This window comes from Podarcis raffonei, chromosome 16 (genome assembly GCF_027172205.1).
Source record: "Podarcis raffonei isolate rPodRaf1 chromosome 16, rPodRaf1.pri, whole genome shotgun sequence".
Taxonomy (NCBI): Eukaryota; Metazoa; Chordata; class Lepidosauria; order Squamata; family Lacertidae; genus Podarcis; species Podarcis raffonei.
Window position 1 is genome coordinate 30,089,670 of NC_070617.1, and position 24,902 is coordinate 30,114,571.

At 47.1% G+C, this 24,902-nt stretch overlaps 2 protein-coding genes across 2 annotated transcripts in view; one reads left to right on the forward strand and one right to left on the reverse strand.

The window, feature by feature from the left end:
• LOC128404030 (septin-2) overlaps positions 1–16,710 on the forward strand; it is a 59,464-nt gene extending 42,754 nt beyond the window's left edge. The window contains exons 12-13 of the mRNA XM_053369284.1: positions 4,647–4,738; positions 15,442–16,710. Of these exons, the coding sequence (XP_053225259.1) occupies positions 4,647–4,715 (69 nt within the window). The 3' untranslated portion in view covers positions 4,716–4,738; positions 15,442–16,710. The remainder of the gene's footprint in view (positions 1–4,646; positions 4,739–15,441) is intronic.
• Positions 1–24,902, reverse strand: part of C16H22orf39 (chromosome 16 C22orf39 homolog) — a 191,844-nt gene that overhangs the window by 139,600 nt on the left and 27,342 nt on the right. The gene's annotated exons all lie outside the window — the stretch shown is intronic.

The window sequence follows — 24,902 nt, forward strand, 5'->3', positions numbered from 1 at the left end:
CCGCTGGTAATTTCCTCTCCCGTTTCTGTTTTCATCAGAATTCACCAACATCCATAGTAGGGGGGAGGGTGGCGCCTGGACATCTGCTCCCGGACACAGGCTGTGTTTGCAAGTGTTCAAAGAATGCACGGACAAGGCTTATCATTAGCAAAATCCAGAACTGCTTAAAAGCTGCCGGCATGAAAGGATGGACCACAGCAACTCCTCCGCCTTTGCCTTCTCATTTGTCTGCCTTATAGTGCAGGGGTGGCTAACATTTTTTTAGCCCGAGGGCCACATTCATCCTTGGCCAAGCCCTCCAGGGGCCACTTGCCACTGTTGGGTATGGCCCAAATTGGGTGTGAGCTCCCCATGCCCATCCACACGCTTCCTCCTTAGTCGATCCATGTAGATTATCAGGGTGGGGAAAATTTCTGTCCCTGTTACAGAACTGGGCTGAATAGACAGGTGTCCACACGAGCACTGTGCTTATTTCACAAAATAAAAATATTTCTTGCTGTTGCAGCTGCTGTTGCAGCAATAATAATAATAATAATAATAATAATAATAATAATAATAATAAAAATAAAATATTTATACCCTGCCCATCCGGCTGTGTTTCCCCAGCCACTCGGGGCGGTTCCAAACAGATTAAAAACAGAATAAAACATCAAATATTAAAAACTTCCCTAAACAGGACTGCCTTCAGATGTCTTCTAAAAGTCAGATAGTTGCTTATTTCCTTGAAATCTGATGGGAGGGCGTTCCACAGGGCAGGCGCCACCACCGAGAAGGCCCTCTGCCTGGTTTCCTGTAACATTGCATCTCGCAGTGAGGGAACCTCCAGAAGGCCCTCAGAGCTGGATCTCAGTGTCCAGTTCCAAGCCCTTTTGGAGGGTGGGGTTAGCCACCCTTGTTCCACAGTGGCCATCGAGTTGTCTCTGGGAAGCCCAGAATAGGGCATGAGTACACTGGCTTCAGTGAGTCTTTGGTGGCCTGCTGTCTTTCATAACCGATGGTGCGGGGCAAAAACTTCCAATCTCTGCATTGGTTCTCATGTAGCAAGGGACTTTTCTGAGTTGTCTGTTCAAAGTTCTTAGATTCCCTCTGCCTTGCCCCCCAGAAGGCTTATTTTCAGGTTTTCTAAGTTCTTGTTCATTTTTTTCGGGGGGGGACGACGACGACAATAATTTTGTGTCCTTTATTGTTCAACTTGTTCTAAATACAAAGGGGGGGGGACCGTTGTCCATAAATAGCAAGAGCGCAGCAGCTTGTCACACTTGAAGAATGTCTCTTTTATGATGCCCAAAGAAGTCCCATGGAAAAAAGTAGTTTCCCGCGGGAGACTTGAAAAAAATAAGCATTAAAACTGGCTTCTGATTGTGTGTGGGTTTTTTGGCCTGTGCGCAGCGAGATTAGTGGCTAGTTAAAAATACCTTGAATACCAAAGAGTGCATTTAGCATCGTGGGAACGTCTTCCTGTTATTTGCTTCTCCATGGCCCTGAAACTTCTCTTGGTCCTTCACCCTACAATCCTCTGCTGGGTTTTATTAGTTAAGAGGTGGCTATTTCTGTCTCTCTCAGTTTTAGTTGGCTAAACGGCTGACAGGCTCTGCAGCGGTCCTGGTTGTCTCCTATTTTTTCCTTTCCTTTTGTCCATAGTAGGGCCTTGTATGATCTACGGGAGGAATCTCTGTGGCTCAGCTGTGCTGGACAACTAGTCAAAACATGCCCTCCGTCAAATAAATAGCCGCTTGTAGCCATGATGTATATGACTAGAAATGCATGCAGTTTATTTGAATGTTTTATAATACAGTGGTACCTCAGGTTACATACGCTTCAGGTTACATACGCTTCAGGTTACAGACTCTGCTAACCCAGAAATAGTGCTTCAGGTTAAGAACTTTGCTTCAGGATGAGAACAGAAATCGTGCTCCGGCGGCGCAGCGGCAGCAGGAGGCCCCATTAGCTAAAGTGGTGCTTCAGGTTAAGAACAGTTTCAGGTTAAGTACGGACCTCTGGAACGAATTAAGTACTTAACCCGAGGTACCACTGTATACACCCTATAGTCCCATTATTGGGGTGTTAGGGGAGGGGTGGTACCCCTGGTGGGGGGCGCTCCTGGGTTAGTTTGTCTGCCTAATAATAATAATAATAATAATAATTTATTCTTTATACCCCACCCATCTGGACCTCAGTGTCCGGGCAGAACGATGGAGGTGCCTTGCACTCGGTTCTCACCTGTGGCTTCTAGAAGCTGTCAGCATGTGACAGTGGCTGCACCCCAGGAATGGCTTCAACTAGCCAGCTAAACCAGGCGAGGGTAGTTGATGGGTCTCAAACCCTCAGTGAGTTAGGGGCTTCCCCTGCAAGCGAAGACAGGCCCTGGCAGATGGTGGCTCCAAGGGTCAAGAAAGCTCTTTCTGCATGTGCTGGGAAGTGAGGGGCAGATGAGACTCATCAACCTGGGAAGGTAGCTCATCTAGGACACCCTTTCTCAACCTGTGGGTCCCCAGATGTTGTTGAACTACAACTCCCATCACCCCTAGCTAGCAAGGCCAGAGCTCAGGGATGATGGGATATCTTTGGGGGGAGAAAAGGTATAGGATTAAACCCAAATCCACAAGAGTAGAGTCCCTAAGACTCTTGGATAATGCCTTGTACACCTCCTCCCAGCTACTCCTGCTTTCCTTTCCTTTGGACCCCATCAGCAGAGCCATCAGTCCACCACCAGTCACCTGCCTCTGTCTCATTTGGTGGAGATGCCCTGAGCAGGGCTTTGACATAGGCTCTGAATCCTGGCTGCTCACGTGCTCTTTCCTCGGCCTGTTTTTCAAATCAGTTGAAGCAGACATCCTTTCCTATGGATGGTTGAGCTTGCTGCTTTTACTTTCCGCCAGCCAGCCAGCATGAGCGCATGCACAAACACACATGCGCGCGCACGCACACTCTCTCTCTCTCTCTCTCTCTCTCTCTCTCTCTCTCAGGGAGAGAGGGGAAAGGGAGCTCGTTTTCTGCCCTGAATATTTATGAGAGGCTCTTTGTTTCTTCCTCGTAAAGGTAAATGTCACGAGGCCAGATCATTTCAGTTCTTTACATGGAACGTAGGATGAGCAGTCTGCCTTGAAAAGCTCCTGCTGGCACCGCTGAGCAGATGGGTTTTAATGATACTGTCAGTTTAGAGTGTTGAAAACGATTGCTCCTTCCCAAAGGGAATTTGTCCCCCCACCCCAAGAGGGTGCAGTCAATGCAACCTTGTTAGGGGTCACTGAAGTTAAGTCTTGTGTATAAATGCATGCAGCAGTCTTATCCACCAGCCTGGTGCCTTCTCAGTGTTCTGAACTACAACTCCCACCAGCTCCTGCCAGTATGGGAGGTGGGCAAAGACCACATCCACTGGCCTTGATGCCCTTGGAGAAAGGAGGCGGGGTTTTGGCTAGGGCCAGCTCAAGGTTTGAGGCGGCTTTGGCCAAAGTGCCTTCCTCTGCCCGAGCACCCTGGAAAAAATGTATCTGGTAGTGGTGAGCAGTGCTAGGTGACTGAGACTTAACTGCCATTTTCATTTCCCACAATGATCCAGTGGTTTTGGAGCCTTTTGGGAAACTTGAATGGTAGCTAAACCCAGCTGCCTGAAAAGGATTGTTGTGGTTGTTGTTAAAAAAGTGTCTTAGAGAACATAGAATCATTGAATTGTAGAGTTGGAAGGGAACATGAGGGTCCTCTAGCCCAACCCCCTGCAATGCAGAAATCAATCAATCAATCAATCAATCAATCAATCAATCTTTATTACGGTCCAGAGACCCAAAAATCGTTACAAAGCAATGCACAATTCAGACAGCCTACCTCCAGGTTAAACAAGCATTGCAATGCAGGAATCTTTCACCCAATGTGAGATTAAGATTCTCATGTGCTACTTACTTAACTATTCATGTTAGTTTTATGCCCTGATGAAGCTGTGGCAGCTTTCTGAGGATAGCCTTGATGCTCCTGATAGCCTCGATTTAATATTATATATGTAAAACGGCTGACAGTCCTGTTGATTTGATGTGCAGGGTGCCTTCTCTATTTTCTGTTCCTATAATCGTCTCTGCCTTTTCTCCCATCAATTCCTTTCCCTACTGACTATTTGTATTTTTAATGTCTTTATATCCCTGATCTCTGATGAATTACGGTTAAGGTAGCTTATGAAAATAATAAAACAAGGAATTACAGCTCGTTTAAGTGTTAGTAATTTTTAAGAGCCATCGCGATAAAATGCAAGAAGCGGCTGCAGCAGGATAGGGCAACGCAACTGCTACCTCTCTGCCTTAGGGCTTCTGTTATGACATGCCTTAGGTCAGGCGGCAACTCACCAGTTGGCTAACCCACCAGTTCAGAGGTAATGAGCCTGCTGCCCCTCCAGATTCTGTACTGGCCCTGCTGGGGTGTGGTTGGTGGGCTTGAGGAACTGGTGTCCCAACAACATTTGGAGGGGCTACAGGTTACCCCCACCCCTAAGCTAGTTGAAAACCAGGGCCTTAGTTGACAAAGCAGAGGTAAACCAAACACCCTGGCCAAATCGAACCCTGCAAGATAGGTTTTCATGGCATTTGTTTTAACTGTGCTAGGAACTTGTTTAAATTGTGCTGGGCATTTAGAATTCTCTTTCCTTTCCTGCCTCCATACAGTTGCGTCGCATGCAGGAGATGATTGCTCACATGCAAGCCCAGATGAGGCTGAAGCCTGGCGACGAGTGAGACGGTTCACCAGGCCGCTGACGGTAGGTGTCACTTCACATTTTGGAGGCCTTGGCTGTAAATGCATGCAGGTCAATTTTCAGCAGCAGCAACGAAAAAACAGTGGTGGTGGTGGTGGGGTACATCTCCTTGGAAAATAAAAGAGCAACAGCCGTAAGCACGCAGAGGAATGACTAGGCTGGCAGTTTTGTGTCGACGAGAAAATGCAAAGCATTACGATCAGATTAAATTCCAGCTTTCTGTAATAAATGGATTTGTGTATATGGTTCCTTTGGTCCTTGAGGGGCCATTGGGCTACGTTGCACAGCTTGGCAGGAATGAGCCCTGCCTGGAGGCCTCTTCTGGCTTCAGAAAGGTTGGTACACTTCTCATGTTTCCCCCCTAAACTATGGAAATCAAAAACATTGGGGGGGGGGAGTGCACAAAGTTTGTTGCTACTGTTGCTGAATGCTCAAGTTTTAAGACACCTAGCTTTGGTTTGCTGGTCCTCTGGAATGTAAAGCCTGAGTAAAAATGGTTTATATTCTACCTTATGACCGCGTGACAAGCTGCCAACATTCCAGCCCTTAAATAAGGAGTTTTTTGTTGCCTCTACTTGAACCTTTGCTTTTCCTGTTTGCATTAAAAGCACACGCACACAGCCCTTCTACGTTGTTGTAGACATCTTAGCTAGCTACAAACCACTTTCCACAATTCAGGAAGCCTGTCCTGTCATTTCACCAAGAAGCTAAACAGATGATGCGGTTTAAGAACACTTAGGGTTTTTTTCGTTCAAGTTACTGGACAGGAACAAAGTTAGGCTTTTAGCAGCAATGGTAATAACGTCCTTTACCAAAATGGCACCTGCACGATTTCCCCAAACTCCAAGATAATCATGGTAACTGAGGGGGGTTGCGGGGAGAGAAATAGGATTCAGGGAGCAAGTGAAGGCAAGGGAGAAGGTTCTGGGCTTTATGAATGAACATATGAGGACTGGAAGCATCTGTCCACCTGGTCTTGAATGGACCGTCACAAATTCTTCCACTCTCAGAGCTATTTGCAGACTGCATTTGCTTTTGCCTATAAAATATGAAAAACCCTTTTCTACTACCATGGGGAGCACAAACTTTCTTTTAAATATAAAGGAAGACCCTTTAAAAACAAAAAACCAAAAACAAAACCCCGCTACCTTGTAAAATCAAACCCATCTGCTTACAGTGGCAGCCAGGAAGTAGTTACGGACCAGCTGGAATTCTGTTTAAGACAACACTGATGCTATCAGAGGTTTAAACACCACAGCATTTGGCATTCTGAAAAAGCAATTCGAGCATACAGTCCAAGCCTTGTCCACCTCCTTATGTGGCCTATTTTCCAGCAAAAGGAAGCCTGTTTTCAAAGTTGACTTGCTTCTTTCTGACTAGTATACACTGAAGGTTAAAAAAGACAACAGGGGTTTCGTGTGTATTCAAAACCTGTAGCATTGTTAAGAACCTGTTTTTAAGTTGCAAGCTATTTCAGAATTCTCAGGAGTGTTTTTACTGGAAGAAAAAGAAAATCAGAGGAGCTTAAAAAAGACTAATAAATTTACGCTTTCATAAGCGTTTGTGGGCGAGATGCTACTGCGTCAGATGTGGTCCACTTCTTGATAAAGTGGATTCTAGTCCACAAAAGCTTATGCCATCATAATAAGGTGCCACGAGACTCCTTCCTGTGCCCCCTCCCCCGGGCAGATTAAGACAGCTACTCCTTTTGAAACTATTCAGTGGAAGAAAGTATTCAGAAAGCCTCCCCCCCCCCCGTGTTTAGAAGCCCACTTCTATTAATTGGTAGTGCACTTTTGAGATGTCTGTTCAAAAAATTACTGAAATGTTTACAGAATTATGTGACTGTGAGAGTATCCACAAACAGACAGACAGACAGACAGACAGACACACACACACACACACACACACACACACACACACAGAGCTGAATGTGTGAAACCATTCACCTTTCAGAATTTGTAGCAGGAAGCCTGGATAAGGGTTATCCATGGCCACACCTTAGCTTGTGTTCTTCTAGAGCAGGGATGGGAAACCTCTGCCTCTCCAGATGCTGTTGGACTACAGCTCCCATCATCCCTGACCATTGACCACCCTGGCTGAGGCAGGAGTGCCAGCTTCGCCCCACAACTTTGGTGCCCTGGGCCATGGGTGCCATGCAGCATGCATGGCCCTGGCGCCGAAATTTGTGGGAGCCCAGGCACTTCATGGGGAATTTTGTGGGTGCTCAGGCATCTATGGGCTGAGGCTGATGGGAGTTCAGCAATATCTGTTCCCCATCTCTGTTCTAGGGGGATGCTTAGCGTTACAAGCCCAACTGCAGCCTATAGGCTACTGAATTGTTTAACACAGATGGCAAGCAGGAACATAGATACCTGCTTTACACCAAGTCACTCCATTGGCCCACCTAGCTCAGTGCTGTCAACTCTTATTGGTAGCGAGGGTTTGGGGCAGGGAGTCTTTCTCAGCAGCTGGTACTAATGCCTATTGCACTGGCTCTGTCTTTTTTGGGGCCCAATTCAGAGTGCTGGTTTTGACTTGGAAAAGCCCTTCCCTGCTTAGGGTCAGTAGAATTGAAGCATCACTCGAATGTGCCTGTCTGTATGTGAGGATGTAGAGGCCCTTCTGTGGATGTCTTTGTCATCTAAAGCCAGGCTTTCCATCCCTGGGATGGAAAAGTGTCAGGGAACTGCCATCGGAGCCTAGAGTGGAGGTAAGGCTCCCTAACGATGCAGGAGAAGGGACCAGCAGGGAGAGAGAGCAAACTTCGAGGAAGGAAATAGGAGGGACACCAGGAAGCAAGGGGAGACTGCGGAGAGAGGGCTCCAAGACTCTTCCACAGAGACCAGCGGGGAGAGCCCAGGACCTCCGTTGGGCACGCCCACTCTGCGCAGGAGACTTCCGCGCAGAGAGGCTAGGCGGAGACTTGGGGTGAAGGAATTTTTATGCTGGAAGAAGTTCAGAAAACGCCCACTGACGGATTCTGCCAGTGACTGACACAGCCATGGAGAAAGGGCTGTCCAGCCAGGGAAAGGTTTAGCCAGGCAACGTTGCCTAGAGCTGCAGCACCCTTTACGCACAAGCAACCCCCAATTCCCTTTACAAAAAGATTTCCCACTCCTGCCGGAATGTTGTTTTCAGACTGCCTAAGATGTGCTTTTACTCTTTTTGTTCCCTTGGTCTAGTCTGTTACCATTTGCCGTTTAGACAGACTTCTTTTGAGCTGATAGGAGCACTGGGAGTGGGTGTGGATGAGCACATCAGCACCAGTGCAAGCAAGATTGGGAATGTCTCCTGGCTCCCTGGATCTGGGATCTGGGAGCCCAACCTCCAGCCCAGAAAGCGCAGTCCTGTCTGCACAGCACAGCAGAGAATCACGCTGTCGGCTGATGGATTTCCATCTCTTTCTCAACTCTGCAGGCTTCCCCTTTTTTTGGCAGCGGGCTCCAATAAAACAATCCCAAGCCTTTTTTTCTTTTTTGAGTTTTCCAAATTAGACCAGTGCTTTATATGATTATTATAACTCATGGCATCTCAATCTGCCTGTGTTGCCGAAATAGCTGCGGTAAGGTGATAGAGATGGCTTTCTGTTTTTCTTTCTGGAAATGAGAATTAGCAACATAAATCTGCCTCCCCCTCCAGATTTTTTTTGGCAAAGAATAATCTCCCATCACTAAACTAAAAACTTGCAAGGTTGGGTCGCCCTCATATTCTGCTCAGTTCGTTTAGGGCAGCCTGCCTTAAATTGCTGCCCTCCCAATGTTGTTGGACTCCAAGTCCCATCAGCCTCAGCCAGCATTTCCAGTAGTCAAGGATGATGGAAGTTGTTGTCCGAGACATCAGGTTGAGGAAGGCTGATTTAACATAGCAACTGGGGTGTCTTTGGGACAGAGTCAAGAATTTAAACTCTGGAAAAGACTGCAACAATTAACTCATCCCACCTATCTTGTAATGTTCCTGTATAACGATGGAAGAGTTTATTGTGTTTGGCTTTTTTTTTAAAGGGGGTGGGGGAGTCTTGAGCTACTTTCGCCTAACTTGACCGTATTATCACAACGTGCGGTTTATCTTGCTTTTAAAACCATTAGTCATGCTCCTGACAGGCACATTGCAAAGAACTGAAAAAACAGCCCACTCCCTACAATAATGGATACGTGGGGTTCTAAAAGAAAAATATGTGTGGCGTTGCCCTAGCAACCAGACTTTAATCATGGTCCGATGCCAAACTGATGTGATGAGAAAAGTCATCTCGGGGGGGTTAGTGGGGGAGGAAGGGTGTATTTGTGTCTGTAGCTTCTGATGCCTGGAATGTGAAGCTTAGGCAGAATTTTAGCCTTTTTGGAGCAACCACCTTGTAGCCTCTGGGCTGTTTTGCTAACCAAGGCTGGGTGAGCTGCCCCAACGCTCTGGCTCCCCTGCCTCGCCGTGAGTCACGCCGGCCCGTCGGCTCTGTTGCGTCTGCAGAAAATGTGTTGGGATTTGCTCCGATGAGGTTCACTTGCTGCTTGAAGCTTCCTCCCTCTTTTTGAAGGGTAATGCTGAAATAATGAAAAATTCCGGTTCTTTTTATGCTTTGTGAAGACCTAGAGATTTGTGGCTTTTAAAGAGGGAAGATTTTTCTGGGTGTTTTGTGGTTGCTTGGATCTGTGGATTACGCTCACATGGTAATGATCTTCCTTAACATGAGGTCATTGTGTGCTTCTGTGAGGTGGGAGCAACCCTTTTTCTCCTTAACTCATTAATCTTGTGTGCATCCTGCCTTTTCTCCATGGAGCATGAGGCTCAGTATGTTGCACTCTCATATTCTCAACAGCTCTGTGAGGTAGGCTTGGCAGAGAGACAGACAGAGACAGAGAGAAACAGAGACTGTCAACTTGACCAAGGCTACCCTTTGAGTTTTATGGCTGAGTGGGTTTCCCCTGATATAAATCTCAGGTCTTAGCTCAGTTAGTTAGAGCATGGTGCTGATAAACGCCAAGGTTGCATGTTGGATCCCCTTATAGAACAGCTGCATATTCCTGCATTGCAGGGGGTTGGTCTAGATGACCCTTGGGTCCCTTCCAACTCTACACATTCCTTATTCTATAGCCTAACTATATTTTAATACGAACAAGCAGTGCACGCTGCTCAAAATCCCACAATTTGCTCATACCCACCTCTCACTGGGAGCAACAAACCATGAGGTTCTTCTCGTTGGCCCGACTCATGGCTCATGGTTTATTTCTACCAAACAACAAACCACTTGCGGTTTGTTTGGGGAGAAGGCCCTCTTGCCAGTAGCCACCTGCCTGAGCTCAGAAGATAACGAAGAACCCAGGGAATAGATTCTGGGGAAGATTGTGCTGTATCCCTTTAGCCCACAGGTGCTGGCAACAAGTAACGCTGTTGAACAGTATTTTGGGAAGCATGAAATACTGTTGGGATGGAGTTTCTGGTGGAGTTCATGAGTAGTGTTTCACTGGTTGCTCATCCGGAGGGCAAGTGGTGCAGTTTGAAAGGGAGAAGTAAAGGAAACGGGGAGGATAACCTCCCCTATCTCTGTTCTTTCTGGTTACAGAAAGGTAGCCGTGTTGGTCTGCCATAGTCAAAACAAAAAATTTTTTTCCTTCCAGTAGCACCTTAAAGACCAACTAAGTTAAGAAGTGTGCATGCACACGAAAGCTCATACCAAGAACTAATTTAGTTGGTCTTTAAGGTGCTACTGGAAGGGAAAAAAAATTCTGTTCTTTCTGTTCTGTTTCTCTCAATGCCACCTTGATGGTGGGGATAGCAGTAGGAGTCATAGGAGCCAGTTAGCATCCGTGTAGAAAAAGGCAGGGAATCATCTAGGGCATAAAAGGTTTCCCTCCCAGAGCCCTGAAATCCCTTTTATTTGCTGGGTTTTTGTCCTTTCATCAGTTTTATCACTGTATCATAATCATGAGGACTAGGAACCTGCTTCTTTCCATTTAAAGACTGGAGGGTTGTATTCTGATACTTCAGGAAGCTGAAACAATGCTCCAGATTTGTGGCCCATGTGTTAGTGTTCTTAACATCCTTGCATTGCTAGTGGGGGGGGGGAGGAAGGTCTGTATGATTTTAAAAGTACAATAACTAATATTGTGCTAAAAGAGGATTTGGGTTTTGTATTAAGCTTTTAATCCTTGAGGTAAGAGAGAACACAAACCGTTCAAGTAGGAGTGCTTAAAAAAAAGAAGAGCCAAAACAAGTAATATCCTATGACTAGTGATCCATGTTTTATTTCTCCTCATGTGGCCAGTTTTTAAATAATTGTGAAAGTCTGGCTCCACATGGCTTCTTTGTCTCCTCTAATCCTTTTGGTGTTAGTGTCATTTCACAATTTTTGTCAGTGATCTTTTCCAGACGGAGTTGTGGTGTATCCTTTTGACTTCTGTAAGCTTCACCCTGCAAATTCCCCCCTTTTTATTTTGTAAATGCAAGGAAGTGAAAATACCTAGAATGTTGGTGACTGATTGAAGTACATCAATCAGTGTCACTGATGTGTTCAGTACAAAGGGAATGTTTCCAGATTTCACATTTTCTCTTGATGGCACACCTGCAACCCACGTGGAGAATTGTGTTGGTAAACAAACAGGAGGCTGGGGGAATTAGCAATCTTATCATTTTATTTATTCATTAACCCATCAGTTTCTTTTCTACCCCACCTTTCCGCCAAGGATCTCAAGGTGATGTACATGATTGTAGTCCCCCCACTCCGCTCTTCACTTTATCCTTACAAAATATTTCATTCATTCATTCATCTAGATTAATATATCCTGCTTTATAACCCTGAGAGGTGATCAAAGTAGCTTATGAACGATTATCACAATAAAAAGAGCCCCATTCTGGTATCGGGTACAGAAACAACATGGTGTCCCCCATGGCGCCAGGATTTATTCATTTGCTATCCTCATCTGTGTTCCTCCCTTATGTTCCCCTTCTGCTTCTCCCTACCAGGCAACAGCTTTGACTGATGTCCTCTGAGGCAAGGGAGTGGGGTTCAACAGCTGAAACAACAACCTTGTGAGAGAGGTTAGGCCAGGAGCAGGGAAGCTTTTTGACTCCATGGGCCAGAGCCTAATTGGAATTGGAGTCACCGGCCAAATTTGGAAGGTGGGCGGGGTTCCCCACCTGTCAATCACATGGTGCCATAATGGCATCATAATGGCAAATCCCAAAGTCAGGGCTTCAAAGCACCTTGCATGGTCCTGCGAAAAGGGAAAGGTTCTTCCCTCATTTTAGCAGTTGAAAAACCCCCCTCTGTTCTAGCAAGAGATTCTGATGCCTGCCTTTTCGTGATTCAGGGCTGGGTGGGCTTTGGAATCCCCTGCTAAAAGGGAGCTTTCCATCGTTTTAGCGGGGGATCCCATGCAGGTTTGCATGGACTGGGCTACTAAAATAATGGGGGCTGTGGTGGAATCAGTTTTAGCAGGGGATTGTGGTAGCAAACAGCTTCCTGAATCGATAGGAGGTTAGCCTGACAGAGTGCTGAACAGAGCAGGATTTAACCCTTGCTCATCAACAAACAGGCAGCCAATTTAGCTTGATCTACACCGCTTCCTGCAAGTATGCTTTCTTATCCTAAGGGCTTCTTATGACTCGGCATGACATTTACATTCATAATACAGTGGTACCTCGGGTTACATACGCTTCAGGTTACAGACTCCGCTAACCCAGAAATAGTGCTTCAGGATGAGAACAGAAATCTGGCTCCGGCGGTGCGGCAGCAGCGGGAGGCCCCATTAGCTAAAGTGGTGCTTCAGGTTAAGAACAGTTTCAGGTTAAGTACGGACCTCCGGAACAAATTAAGCACTTAACCCGAGGTACCACTGTACTCAATTGCAGTGGACCAAGGGTTTTGTTTTGGCCTCTTGTGCTAGGTCTTGAGAGATTCGTGACTAACCCTTGCACCTGCTGTGATGTAAGCCCCTGGTTTTCTGTCGATCCTGCCTCTGAGGCGAATGTCCCAAATATTTTAGCATCTTCCTCTGCTCTTACCTGGACTGCTCAACTATGTTCCCAGCACAGCTGCATAAATAGACAAGGGTATGAAGTGGCCTCCTGCCAGAATTCTGCAATTCAGTCACGTTATAAAACAGCTTAACGGATTTGGATCGAAGCAGGGCAAGCAGACTTCCCCATCCTGGTGCCCTCCAGGTATTTTGGAATGCACCTCCTGCCAGGCCTAGTCGGCACAGCCCTGCTGGCTGGGCGTGATGGGAATTATAGTCCAGAACTTCTGGAGGGGCACTAGGTTGAAGAAAGCAGATTTATTTCGCTTTAGTGGAGATGTCAGATGGGATAGCTATTAACCTGTTTGGAAAGGAGAAACCCAGGGCTTTCAGACCAGTGAGTGCCCTGGTACTCATCTGAAAGTGAAACCTGTTTGGAGTAACTGCAAGGCTTGTGGCTGCAGTTCAGTAGATGAGAACAGAAGAATCCTGCTGGATTAGGCCAAAGGCCCATCCTAGTCCAGCACTCTGTTCTCACAGTGGCCAGCCAGATTCCTACAGGAAGCCCCTAACCTAAGCAGGACCTAACTGCGGGTTCAAGTTGTTCCTCAACTGAAGTGCCTAGTTTCCCCCCCAAACTTGGGTCTCCAGCTGTTTTTGGACTACAGTTCCCATCATCCCTGGCCACTGGTCTTGCTAGCTAGGGATGATGGGAGTTGTAGTCCAAAAACAGCTGGAGACCCAAGTTTGGGAAACGCTGGCCTAGCTTTTAGACTACCCACCTCCAGCACTCTCTTTTGCATGCTGCGATGCCTCACAAACTTTGTTCTAACATCAAAATATGGAATTATTAGTTTTTATTAGTTTTGACTAGTTTTATCAGCTTTTTATTAACTTTTCCCAGGGATGGTCATTAGCCTAACTTTGTTTCCCCAAATCCCTCCCCTGAATTATGGCAGGCAGTAATTCAGCAGGTCATGGGATCTGGAAGTAAGCACCATAGAGGGGCTGCTACAGCTTCTGCCTCTGATTACCTCTGCCATGGCAATTGGTAGCTGGGAGGAGTCTAGAGTCTAAACTGGGGCTGGATCCAGGCAGGGTGGGGCAGAGCTTGACTGCTGCTTCCTGTCCTTTCATGGCCTCGGCAATAAATAAAGGCGTGTTAAGGTGTCAACCTGTTAACTTTGCCGTTCCAGCACTTATCTGTCAGTGTGTAACGTCTGATTTAAAAATATGACTCTTCTGGGGAAATCAAGGCAGGACTGCAACATTTACAGCGATCAGAATTTAGAGCTGGTTGCAGCTGCTGAGCCCACAGTGTACTGTTGCAAAGGTCCTTCGCAAACAGCAACAGCAGTGGTTTAGGTCGGGGGTAGGAGCGTTGCCTCCAGATGTTGCAGACGTAAAACACTCATCACCCCCAGGGTGTGTGAAGCAGGGCCATTGAGGGTCTGGGGAGAACAGGGTATGGCTTGGTTAAAACTCTACGGCTGACATAGAGAAGCCTGGATGGCTGCATTTGGGCCCTGGGCCTGCCATTCCCCTCCCCTGGCTTAAAGTTCTCTAACTGCACTATGCCTTGGTGAGTAATTTAGCAGAATATGGCCAGCCTGCTTTTAAAATAAAATCTCCCCAAGTAGAAGGATAAAAAGGCTGACGTTTTCAAATCTGGGAATTCAAAGTGGAAACCTGAGATAGTCCCGGGGCGAGGGGAGGGTGGGTCTGTAGCCCTGCCCTCTCTCTTTTTACGGTTCTTCAGACCCTCCCTGGCCTAATTCCCTTGCCAAAGATCTCTGGACTCAGATTCCTCGTTTCCCATTTTGCTCTTGCCCTGTTTTTCAATTAGGACACAGTGCCTAACCCAGCACAACTGGCACTTTCTCAAAGAAACTGGAAAAACAAGATGCTGCTGCTGCTGCTGGATTGTGTCTAATAAAATGTAATTTGCCCTGGAGCAAATTTAGGTAGCATTCCCTTAATTTTAGTCTGCTTCCAGGAAATTGGCAGGATAGGGGTTTTTTTCAGGTTCCTCCCCTTCTTAAAATAAAAATAAAAATGTATGTGGTGCCTAACTATTGAAAGGACTAAATTGACAATATAATAACAATAACAGATAATCTTTATATCCTGCCTTTTTCCCAGACTGGGGCTCAAGGCAGCTTACGCACACCCACACACAAAAAAACCACACACACACTGGTATCATTCGCATGATTTGGAGGCAGACAGCATGTGCAAAACTTTGTATGTTTGAACTGCTCGGATGTTTAGTAACTGCTATTATTATTTAATTTAGATGCCAGAATGGCTGCTATGTAGTTTGCAACTATGAAATCAATGCACAATCAAATCAATACATAATTAAGTCAACACATAATTATAATACACAATTACAAATCCACTGGGGCATTAACCTATCCTTAATTAAAATTACAATAAAACAAAGAGCAAAAATAAAATAAAATGTTTAAACTGTCAAAACCGTAAAATTGCAGGTTCCATTCAGGGAAATGCTTGAGTAAACAGGTGAGTCTTCTGGAGCCGGTGGCATGCCAACACTGATGGGGGGGAGCTCTGGTATTTCAGTGGGGAGGGCATGTCCTGCATTGAGAGCATGAAAGCCAATACCAGGGAATTGTGCCCATGGGAAAGTTTTCTGTTTCTTTCAATAGAATGGATCTGTGCTGTGTTCATTTACACAGGGTGATCTACCTGTGGAAGGAAGTCTACGGCCTTTTCTTCTTTTTCTTACAGTGGCTACTCAATGCTCTTAAAATGGGTCAGTGCTTTATCTGAAACTGAACGGTGACACTAGTGAAACGCCAATGGATCATGCCTGGACGCAGGGCTGGATGCTACGAGGAGCAGCTGGCGGTCTTGAAGATCATATTGGAAAGCAGCTTCTCTTCTTCTCTCCGTATATATATATATATATACCTCTCCTTAATCATGTGCTTATATCACCCTGTTGGTAATAATATGCTCGTGCTTATAATGTGGGACTTACTTTTCCTTATCTTTCCCTCGCTCCTTTTTTTTAATTCAAAAGCAAATATACCATCTTATATGCAGTAGGCTTTGAGAGTAGGTTGATAACCCATGTTTCGTTTTGTTTAGCTAGGCTAACATGATACCTTTTTTTGTGTGTGTGGCAACTTTCTTACTAAAAGACGCGGTGACCTGTTTACCATAAATGTCTGCAGTCTCCTAACTACATTTTGTTTAGGCTTTGTGTAACCATTGTGTAACTTGTTGCTAGTTTACAACAGCCCCGTCCGCACTGTATGTTTAAAGCAGTACCACCCCACTTTTAAACTGTCACGGCTTCCCTCAAAGAATGCTGGGACATGTAGTTTGTTAAGGATGCTGAGAATAGGAGTCTCCTAATAACTCTCGGTCCCCTTAACAAACCACAGTTCCCAGGATTCTTTGGGGGAACTCATGACTGTTTAAAATGGAATGATGCTACTTTAAGTGCATATGGGACCAACATTCTTCTCTCACTAAAAAAGATGTCTGTCTCTGTAAGCTAGTCTTTGCCAACCTAACACCCTCCAGATGTGTTGGCGTACGGTTTCCACCAGCCCGAGCCAATGGGCTAGTGGGAATTGTGGTGCAAAACATCTGGAAGGCGCTAGGTCAGTGAAGGCTGTGTTGTCACCTGTGCTTTGGCTCTCTGGGGTAGAATTCCCCTTGGTGCTTCCTGCTTCCTGTTTTTTTATTATTATTATTATAAAAATACAAATAAACGGTACAGAACACTAAAGTGATGGGGGAGGATGAGCCATCCTTTTACCCGCGATGCCTTAAAATCATGCAAATGTCTTAACATGCCAAATATTCTCAGAGGCCTCCTAGAAGATCCGCCTTGAATTTTTCAGGTACTAATTAGCAACCTTTTCTATCGGAACAGGTTTTGTTTTTCCTCGGTTGAAAGAACAACGGTATTTTCACAATTATTTTATATTGTATCATGACACTAAACGTCCCTTTGCAGTTTTGTAATAAATTGAACAGACACGAGGGGAGGTAAAGCGTGTGTTTTTTTAAATCCTTCTATTTTGGTTCACTAAACAAAATACGTCGGCAGAATCTGTAAAGACCCGGGGATGGGGGACCTGTGGCCCTCCGGTTGTGGTTGGACTACAACTCCCATCACCCCTGACCATTGTCCACACTGGCTGGGGCAGATGGGTGTTGAAGTTCAGCTACATCTGGAGGACCACAGGATACCTACCCCTCTCCCCTCTCCAGCTGCAGTCTCCAGGAAAGTCGCTGACCCTGCTCCCCCAAAATTTGGTTGGTGGGGCGGGGGTGGGAAATGGAAACACAATGCTAGTAAAAACGTAAGAAGAGCCTGCTGGAGAATGGCCCATCTTTTTAAGGGACCCCTGGATGGTTAAGTTCAGTCAAAGGCGACTATGGGGTTGCGGTGCTCATCTCGCTTTCAGGGTGAAGGAGCTGGCGTTTGTCCACAGACAGCTTTCCAGGTCATGTGGCCAGCAGGACTAAACCGCTTCCGGCGCAACGGAACACCTTGACGGAAACCAGGGCGCATGGAAATGCCGTTTACCTTCCCACCACAGCGGTACCCATTTATCTACTTGCACTGGCGTGCTTTTGAACTGCTAGGTTGGCAGGAGCTGGGACAGAGCAATGGAAGCTCACTCCATTGTGTGGATTCAAACTGCCGACCTTCCAATCAGCAAGCCCAAAAGGCTCAGTGGTTTAGACCACAGCGCTACCCGCATCCCCCAAGTATGCACAGTTGTGTGTATGGCATCCACAACTCTTTCACCGGTTAGCAAAAACGTTGGTGAACCTTGATCAAAATAAAACACAAATGTGTAAAAACAAACCCACCTTAAATCCTATCATTCTTAGATACTTGCAAGGAAGAGACAGCTTTGCAGCAACCTAATTCTGACTTGAAAGTCACTGGGACTGATTGGTATAAGAACTTGGCTGGATCAGGCTAAGTATCAATCTAGTCTAGGGTTACCAGATGTCCCCCTTTCCCAGGGACAGTCCCCAGATTTGCAAATAAGTTCCCAGACAAATTCCACCCCCGGAATGTCCCCAGATTTCTTCTAATGTCCCCGGGAAACACAGCAGCGGCAGTCTCAGTAGCCTGGAGCAGTTGGCTTGGGCTGGTTTCAGGACCTGCTTGGAAGTCCCCATATTAAGGGGCTCTAAGATGCAGCTTCCGGGCTGCCTCCACCTTCCCTGACCCCAGCAACTAAGCTGTGAAGGGCGGCTTCATGCTGCCTATCGGAGCAGCCTCCCAACTACTTGCGTTCAAGCAGGAGCAGGGCATGGATCTCTCAGCTGTGAAGGGAGGCTTCACGCTGCCTATCCGAGCTTGCGTGCAAGCAGAGGGGGCAGGGATCTCTCAGTTAGGCAATGGGAAGCCTCCCTTCCCAGCTGAGGGATCCCTGCCCCCTCCTGCTTGCACGCAGGTAGGAATGGAATTGGGGCTGCTCTGATGGAAAGAGAGACATCGCGCTGCCTGAGCCTCACTGCTGCTGCTCTCTGCCCTCCTCCGCCTTCCATGCCTGACCCACTGCACACTGCTTCCCGACCACCACCACCGAAGAACCAATAACTCAGGGGCTGCCCAGGCTCATGGAGAAAGGAGATATGAGCCTCGGAGGAAGGGGAAATGCGGTTGAGGTCAAGGCGGCGGCCGCCCCTCTGCCACCACCATCGCTGCAGCATCAGTGTCCCGATTGTGTAGTATGTATGTATGTATGTATGTATGTATGTATGTATTTACAGTGGTACCTCGGGTTACATACGCTTCAGGTTACAGACTCCGCTAACCCAGAAATAGTGCTTCAGGTTAAGAACTTTGCTTCAGGATAAGAACAGAAATCGGGCTCCAGCGGCGCGGAAGCAGCAGGAGGCCCCATTAGCTAAAGTGGTGCTTCAGGTTAAGAACAGTTTCAGGTTAAGTACAAACATCCGGAACGAATTAAGTACTTAACCTGAGGTACCACTGTATTTAAAGTGTCCCCGGATTCATTGAAAAAAATCTGGTAACCTTAATCTAGTCCAGCATCGTCTCCCCCTACAATTGGCCAAGCAGATGCATCTAGGAAGCCCACCAGTAGGCAGCTGGGGCTGGTCCTTGAGGCAAATTGGGCTCTGCCCCACCAACCTCAGCCAGCCCCCACCTGTCTTGCCATCTTCCTTACAACCTGCCCAGAGGGGAGGGAATGTTTGCTTCCTCCTCTCAAGTTTCAGTGTTGTAGAACTCAGCAAAGAGGAGGAATATGGGGCCAAAACCAGAATTAGTTGGCTCTGCCTCTTGCTCCATCTACCATTGGGCTCCCTGGCCTTGCTTCCCACCAGTCCAAATGGGCACCAGCCATCCCTGGAAATGGGATATGCAAGGCAATTGCTCTCCCCTGCTCATTTTGGAAGTGATGGCACCCTTCTGTAGTTTTGCTGCAGCCCAGTTCTGTGCTCTGGAGCAAGTCTGTATTCACCAGAGCTTTTTCCCAAATAAATGTGCATAAGGAATACAGTTGTCTCATTGTGTTTTCCTGGGGGAAACCCTTGCAGGGTGTTGGCTCCATCCAGAGATTGAAACTGATGTGGTAGTTTGGGGGTGATCTTGGCATGGATTGCCAATGGGAGAATAAACAAGTCACTGCCCTCGATTACCTAAACACTGAGCATACAAATAGTTCCATAAAACCCCAGGGAATGTCAGTGGGGAATCAATTTCTTAGGTTGCATATGCACCATGCATTCAAAGGGGGTTGGGAATTGTAGCCTCTGTGAGGGGTAAACTATAGTTCCCGCAATTCTTCGGGGAGGAGGGATGTGCTTTAAATGTATGGTGTGCCTGCAGCCTTATAAGGGAAGAACTTCAGCCAGGGTCTGAATCAAAGGGTCCACAAAGTCAAGAAAGATATGTAGATTAAAACCGTGGACTATCACTGATGAGGAAATGAGCTGTCATTTTCTTCACAGTAATGTAAACTCTTCTAAGCTTCCCATAGACTGTTTCCTGAGTGCTCTGATTCTGCTTGGTGCTGGTGGTGTTGGCAGGGAAGAGAGGAGGGGATGAGATTTTCTACCCCGTTGTGCCGTTGGTGGTGAAATGGGCCAGGAACTGTTGAGCCATTGCAAATGGCTTAGTAGCCCAGGTCTGACTCACAGGCTTTGCAGCCTCTATCCGAAGGCCCACATCCACACTCTGCATTCAGAGCAGTATCATAGCACTTTAAAAAAAGCATGTCAGGAGCAGGTCAGCAAGAAAATTTCTAGTGTCAGTGAATTCTTTATTCAAAGAAACCCAAACAGACCTAGTGATCACAGCAACTCTTCCCAGTAGGTCTTGCCCAGGCTTCCTCAACCTCGGCCCTCCAGGTGTTTTGAGACTACAATTCCCATCATCCCTGACCACTGGTCCTGCTAGCTAGGGATCATGGGAGTTGTAGGCCAAAAACATCTGGAGGGCCGAGGTTGAGGAAGCCTGGTCTTGCCCCAGTGAAGCAGTTGCGAGGACTGAAGGTCCCTGCCTTCCCACTGCTCCCTAAGGCTCCATCCCCAGGTCCTTCCCCAACAATCTGAAGCTCCTTCATCTTGCCTCTCGTTGCTTTGCCCTCTTCATCTCTCTGCTTGTTCTGGGAGACCAGTGGAGAGGGGAGCTGGTCACAGCAGGAGGGGAAGATTCCCTGTCTTCTTTAGCAGCCTGCCTCTACTCTGCCTCTTGACCATCCTCTGTTTCTGGACTGCTGTCTGCCCCAGCCTCTTCCTGCCCATTAAACCCTGTTGCCTCTTCAGCTTCTGAAACCTCTTGTTCGCAGTCTGTTCCCTCTGACCACACACCGCCATCCAACCACCACCCCCGACTCGGAGCTGTCTTTCCTTGGGGGCTCCCCAGCTGGTGCCTTCCATGTCCACCACTCCTCTGCATCCAGCCAGTCCATGACACATGACTTTCCCCAAAGCATCCTGGGAGCATCTGCTTCACCAGCATCTGGTGGAGGAGGAGGAGGAGCCTTTCTCTCTCTCTGGAGACACATGTTAGTGGTGGGCAGGACTAAAACCAGCAGTGGGCAGGACCAAAGCCAAAGCGGGTGGGACTAGACCAAAAAGTGGGTGGGGCAATCCCTTTTTCCCTCTCTTTTTAGCCCTCCCACTCCCCATCTAGCAGGCTGCCAAGAGAGGGAAGGATAGCTCTGAAATGATCTCTTGCAGACTTCTTCTGAGATTAAGTCAAGAGCTGCAAATTACCCCTCCCTCTATCCCATACTAGAGCGGGCGGCGCTGTGGTCCAAATCACAGAGCCTAGGGCTTGCTGATCAGAAGGCTGAGGGTTTGAATCCCTGCAACGGGGTGAGCTCCTGTTGCTCGGTCCCTGCTCCTGCCAACCTAGCAGTTTGAAAGCACGTCAAAGTGCAAGTAGATAAATAGGTACTGCTCCGGCGGGAAGGTAAGCGGCGTTTCCATGCGCTGCTCTGGTTCGCCAGAAGCGGCTTAGTCATGCTGGCCACATGACCCAGAAGCTGTACGCCGGCTCCCTCGGCCAGTAAAGTGAGATGAGTGCCGCAACCCCTGAGTCGTCTGTGACTGGACTTAACGGTCAGGGGTCCCATTACCTTTACCTTTACCTGTCCTGTACTAGAACAGGCATGTCCAAACTTGGCCCTCCAGCTGTTTTGGGGCTACAGTTCCCATCATCCCTGACCACTGGTCCTGTTAGCTAGGGATGATGGGAGTTGTAGTCCCAAAACAGTTGGAGGGTCAAGTTTGGCCATTCCTGTACTAGAGGAAACCTTGGTTGGATCCAGCCAGCAGGCCTCTTCTTCTGTGGTGTTTTGCTAGGAGGAAACCCACCACAACACGGTCTCCTGAACAAGCTTTGAATTATCCATTTAGTCTGTATCCGACTTAAATTTCTGGTGGCAGGCTGTCAAACAATGTATAGATCTGACTCGGTGAGGTTGCCTTTTGTTGCACAGCAGAGACTCAAACGGCTTTGCGGTTGTCTAGCTTTTAAAAAATCATGCCGATATGGACTCCATTTCTTCTTTCCCACCCCACCCCCATTGATTGAGTTGAACCGAGAACTCGAGAGGTTTCCAAGCAGCTTTGGTTACATGCATTTGTTGCGACAGGCCAGTGGCCAACTTTCTGAGCTTTTCTTCTTTGCGTCGCCGTGAGGGAAGCATTTTATGCAGAAGAGGTGATGGAAGAAGGCCTGCGGTAATCGCTGCATCACTTCAAAAAGCTGGTATTTGATTATGGCAGGAACCACTTGAACACACCAGTTTCCTGCATGAATATACGTATATACTACTACTACTACTACTACTACTACTACTACTACTACTAAATAATAATAATAATTTATTATTTGTAATCCACTCTAGGCGGCTTCCAACAAAGATTGAAAATACATTAAAATGTCACACATTAAAAACTTCCCTGAACAGGGCTGCCTTCAGATGTCTTCTAAATGTTAGGTACAGTGGTACCTCATGTTAAGTACTTAATTCGTTCCGGAGGTCCATTCTTAACCTGAAACTTCTTAACCTGAAGCACCACTTTAGCTAATGGGGCCTCCTGCTGCTGCTGCACAATTTCTGTTCTCATCCTGAAACAAAGTTCTCAACCTGAAGCACTATTTCTGGGTTAGCAGAGTCTGTAACTTTCCAACTCTACAATTCTGTGATGATTCTGTTATGAAAATCGGATGCCCTACCGCCAAGCTGCGACCCAAGAAGCTCAATTATTGTTAGGGTTTTGGACAGGGCTCCTTCCCAGTCCTTCCTGTAGATCCTGGAGATTGAACTGGGACCTTTTGCATGCAAAGCAAAGTGCTCTGCTCTTGCGTTGGGACTCTTCCTCCTCCTCCTCCTCCTCCTCCTCTTCTTCTTCTTCTTCTTCTTCTTCTTCAGTAGGGCTTCCTCCTTGGCAAGCATGTGCAGAACTGCAGCAGCCTTAGAATCAAAACAGTCTGACGGGATTCTCCATGATGTGACCAGCTCATTTTCCACCCTCCCCTGAAACTGTTATTAGTCCTGGTTTGAGGGTCATGGCGCCTACATGTGACTTGGAAAGTGTTCTGAGTGGCTGATAGAATCATATAGTTGGAAGGGTCATTTAGCCAAACCTGTTCCAAGGCAGGAATCTTTTGCCCAACGTGGGGCTTGAACACACGACCCTGAGATCTAGAGTCTCATGCTTTACTGACTGAGCTATCCCAGGCCTACCCTTGTTTTCATAAACAGAAAACAGCACTATCCAGTTTTAAAATGCAGAACTGGCTGGCTGAGTCTTGCAGGCCAGGGATGTGCACACCACAGGTTTCGTAGATCTACTTTTCTTTTTCCCTTTTCTTTTTCTACAGCTCCAAGACCTACCAATCAGAGAGGGCTGCAAAAGGAAGTCGGCTAGAATCAGTGGAGGTCGATCCATTAGGGCAGGGGTCAGCAACCTTTTTCAGCTGTGGGCCGGTCCACCGTCCCTCCCTCAGACCATGTGGTGGGCCAGACTATATTTTTTTGGGGGGGAAATGATCAAATTCCTATGCCCCACAAATAACCCAGAGATGCATTTGAAATAAAAGCACACATTCTACTCATGTAAAAACACGCTGATTCCCAGACCGTCTGCGGGCCGGATTTAGAAGGCGATTGGGTCACATCCGGCCCTCGGGCCTTAGGTTGCCTACCCCTGCATTAGGGTATCTTCCTCGGTCTCGGGTTTGCCTTTGTAGAACTCAGCAGAGAGGATAGGGACAAAACCAGAATTAGTTGGCTCCACCCCCCATTTCCTTGGCTCCACCCACTAACAGGCACCCGGACCTCTGCCCTACCATTCCCAATGAGCTCTGGCCCCCAGTGGTTACAATTAAAGAACAGGGTGCTTCTGAGCACATCTTGAGCCTACTAATCTCATTTTCAGTACCAGAGCTGAGCTCACAGTCCTTAAAAACACAGACACACACACATATCCCCTCCCGGTTACCTGCAAGCCTTCTTCATTTCAGAAATCTAATTTAGGTGCAGGAGAGTGGATTTGTTGCTATTGCTGAAGCAGCAACCCTTGGTGATCTCCTGCAGGTCGCCCAGATGATCTACCAACAGATCGCTGATGTAAACTTCGACCCAACCTGTGCTGTGGGCTGTCAAACAGCCCCCTGCCCCCCACAAGGTGAATTGTACAAAAGACCCGCTGTTCTGTACGGCTCCAGTCAACATTGCCGACACTCGGCAAATACAGGTTTGAGGAGGAGGCGGCAAATTCCTTTCCAAGCTTGAGTTTTAGAAATGATTAAGCTGCCAGCCTTAAAAATAGACTTGGCATGCCATGCGTCCAGGAGAGCACAGTTGTACAGGGATGCTGGATTCCCAGCCTCCACTCTTGTTACACGGGCGTGGGGGGTGGGAATATTAAACCTTCAAGACTTGTCCTAGGAGCAAGCTCACCAGTCAAGTCCCTTTCCAAATACACTTTTCTTTTGCCAGAATCTCCCTTTCCTATGCAAGCAATTGAAACCCAATAGGCCATTTGCAAGATTGCCCAAGGTGGAGAAACCAACCCTTGCTAATTTGATGGAGGGTTTGGCTGGGGAAAATAGTTTATTTCCAGGGGGAAATAGTTTTATTTCCAATGTGGAGGCCCATAAAGGCTCTGATCCACTTCCTAACAAGTTCAGGCACTTCTGGGTTGTATCCAATGCTAGTCCTACTCAGAGTAGACCCATTGAAACTGATGAGTGTGACTAACTCAGTTTCATTAATTTCAATGGGTCAACTCTATGACTTAGTCTCATGCATGTATTTTTTCTTTGAAAATGTCACCTACAACTCATCTAGGCTACACACATTGGTCTTCTAGGGCTGTTTTAGTGCTGCTGTCCAGCAAGCATGTTGTACTGGTCAGGGAAAGGTAAGTGACCTTGGATGGGGTCACACTCTGCCAGGTGTGTAGTGTGGAGATGCTCTTAGATGCAGCTCTGTCACTGGAGGAACAGGTGTCTAACAGGTGTCTTCAGTGACTAGGAGAGCCTTTTAGCACCAGTGTCGAAGCAATGATTCTTCAGCATCAACTTTGTTGAACTGGTCATGTTGTGCAGATGCCTGATCATCGTCTTCCAAAGCAACCTCTATATTCCAAACTTAAAAATAGAAAGCATAATGCTGGTGGCCAACAAAAGAGGTCTAAAGACTCTCTCAAGGCAAATGTTCAAA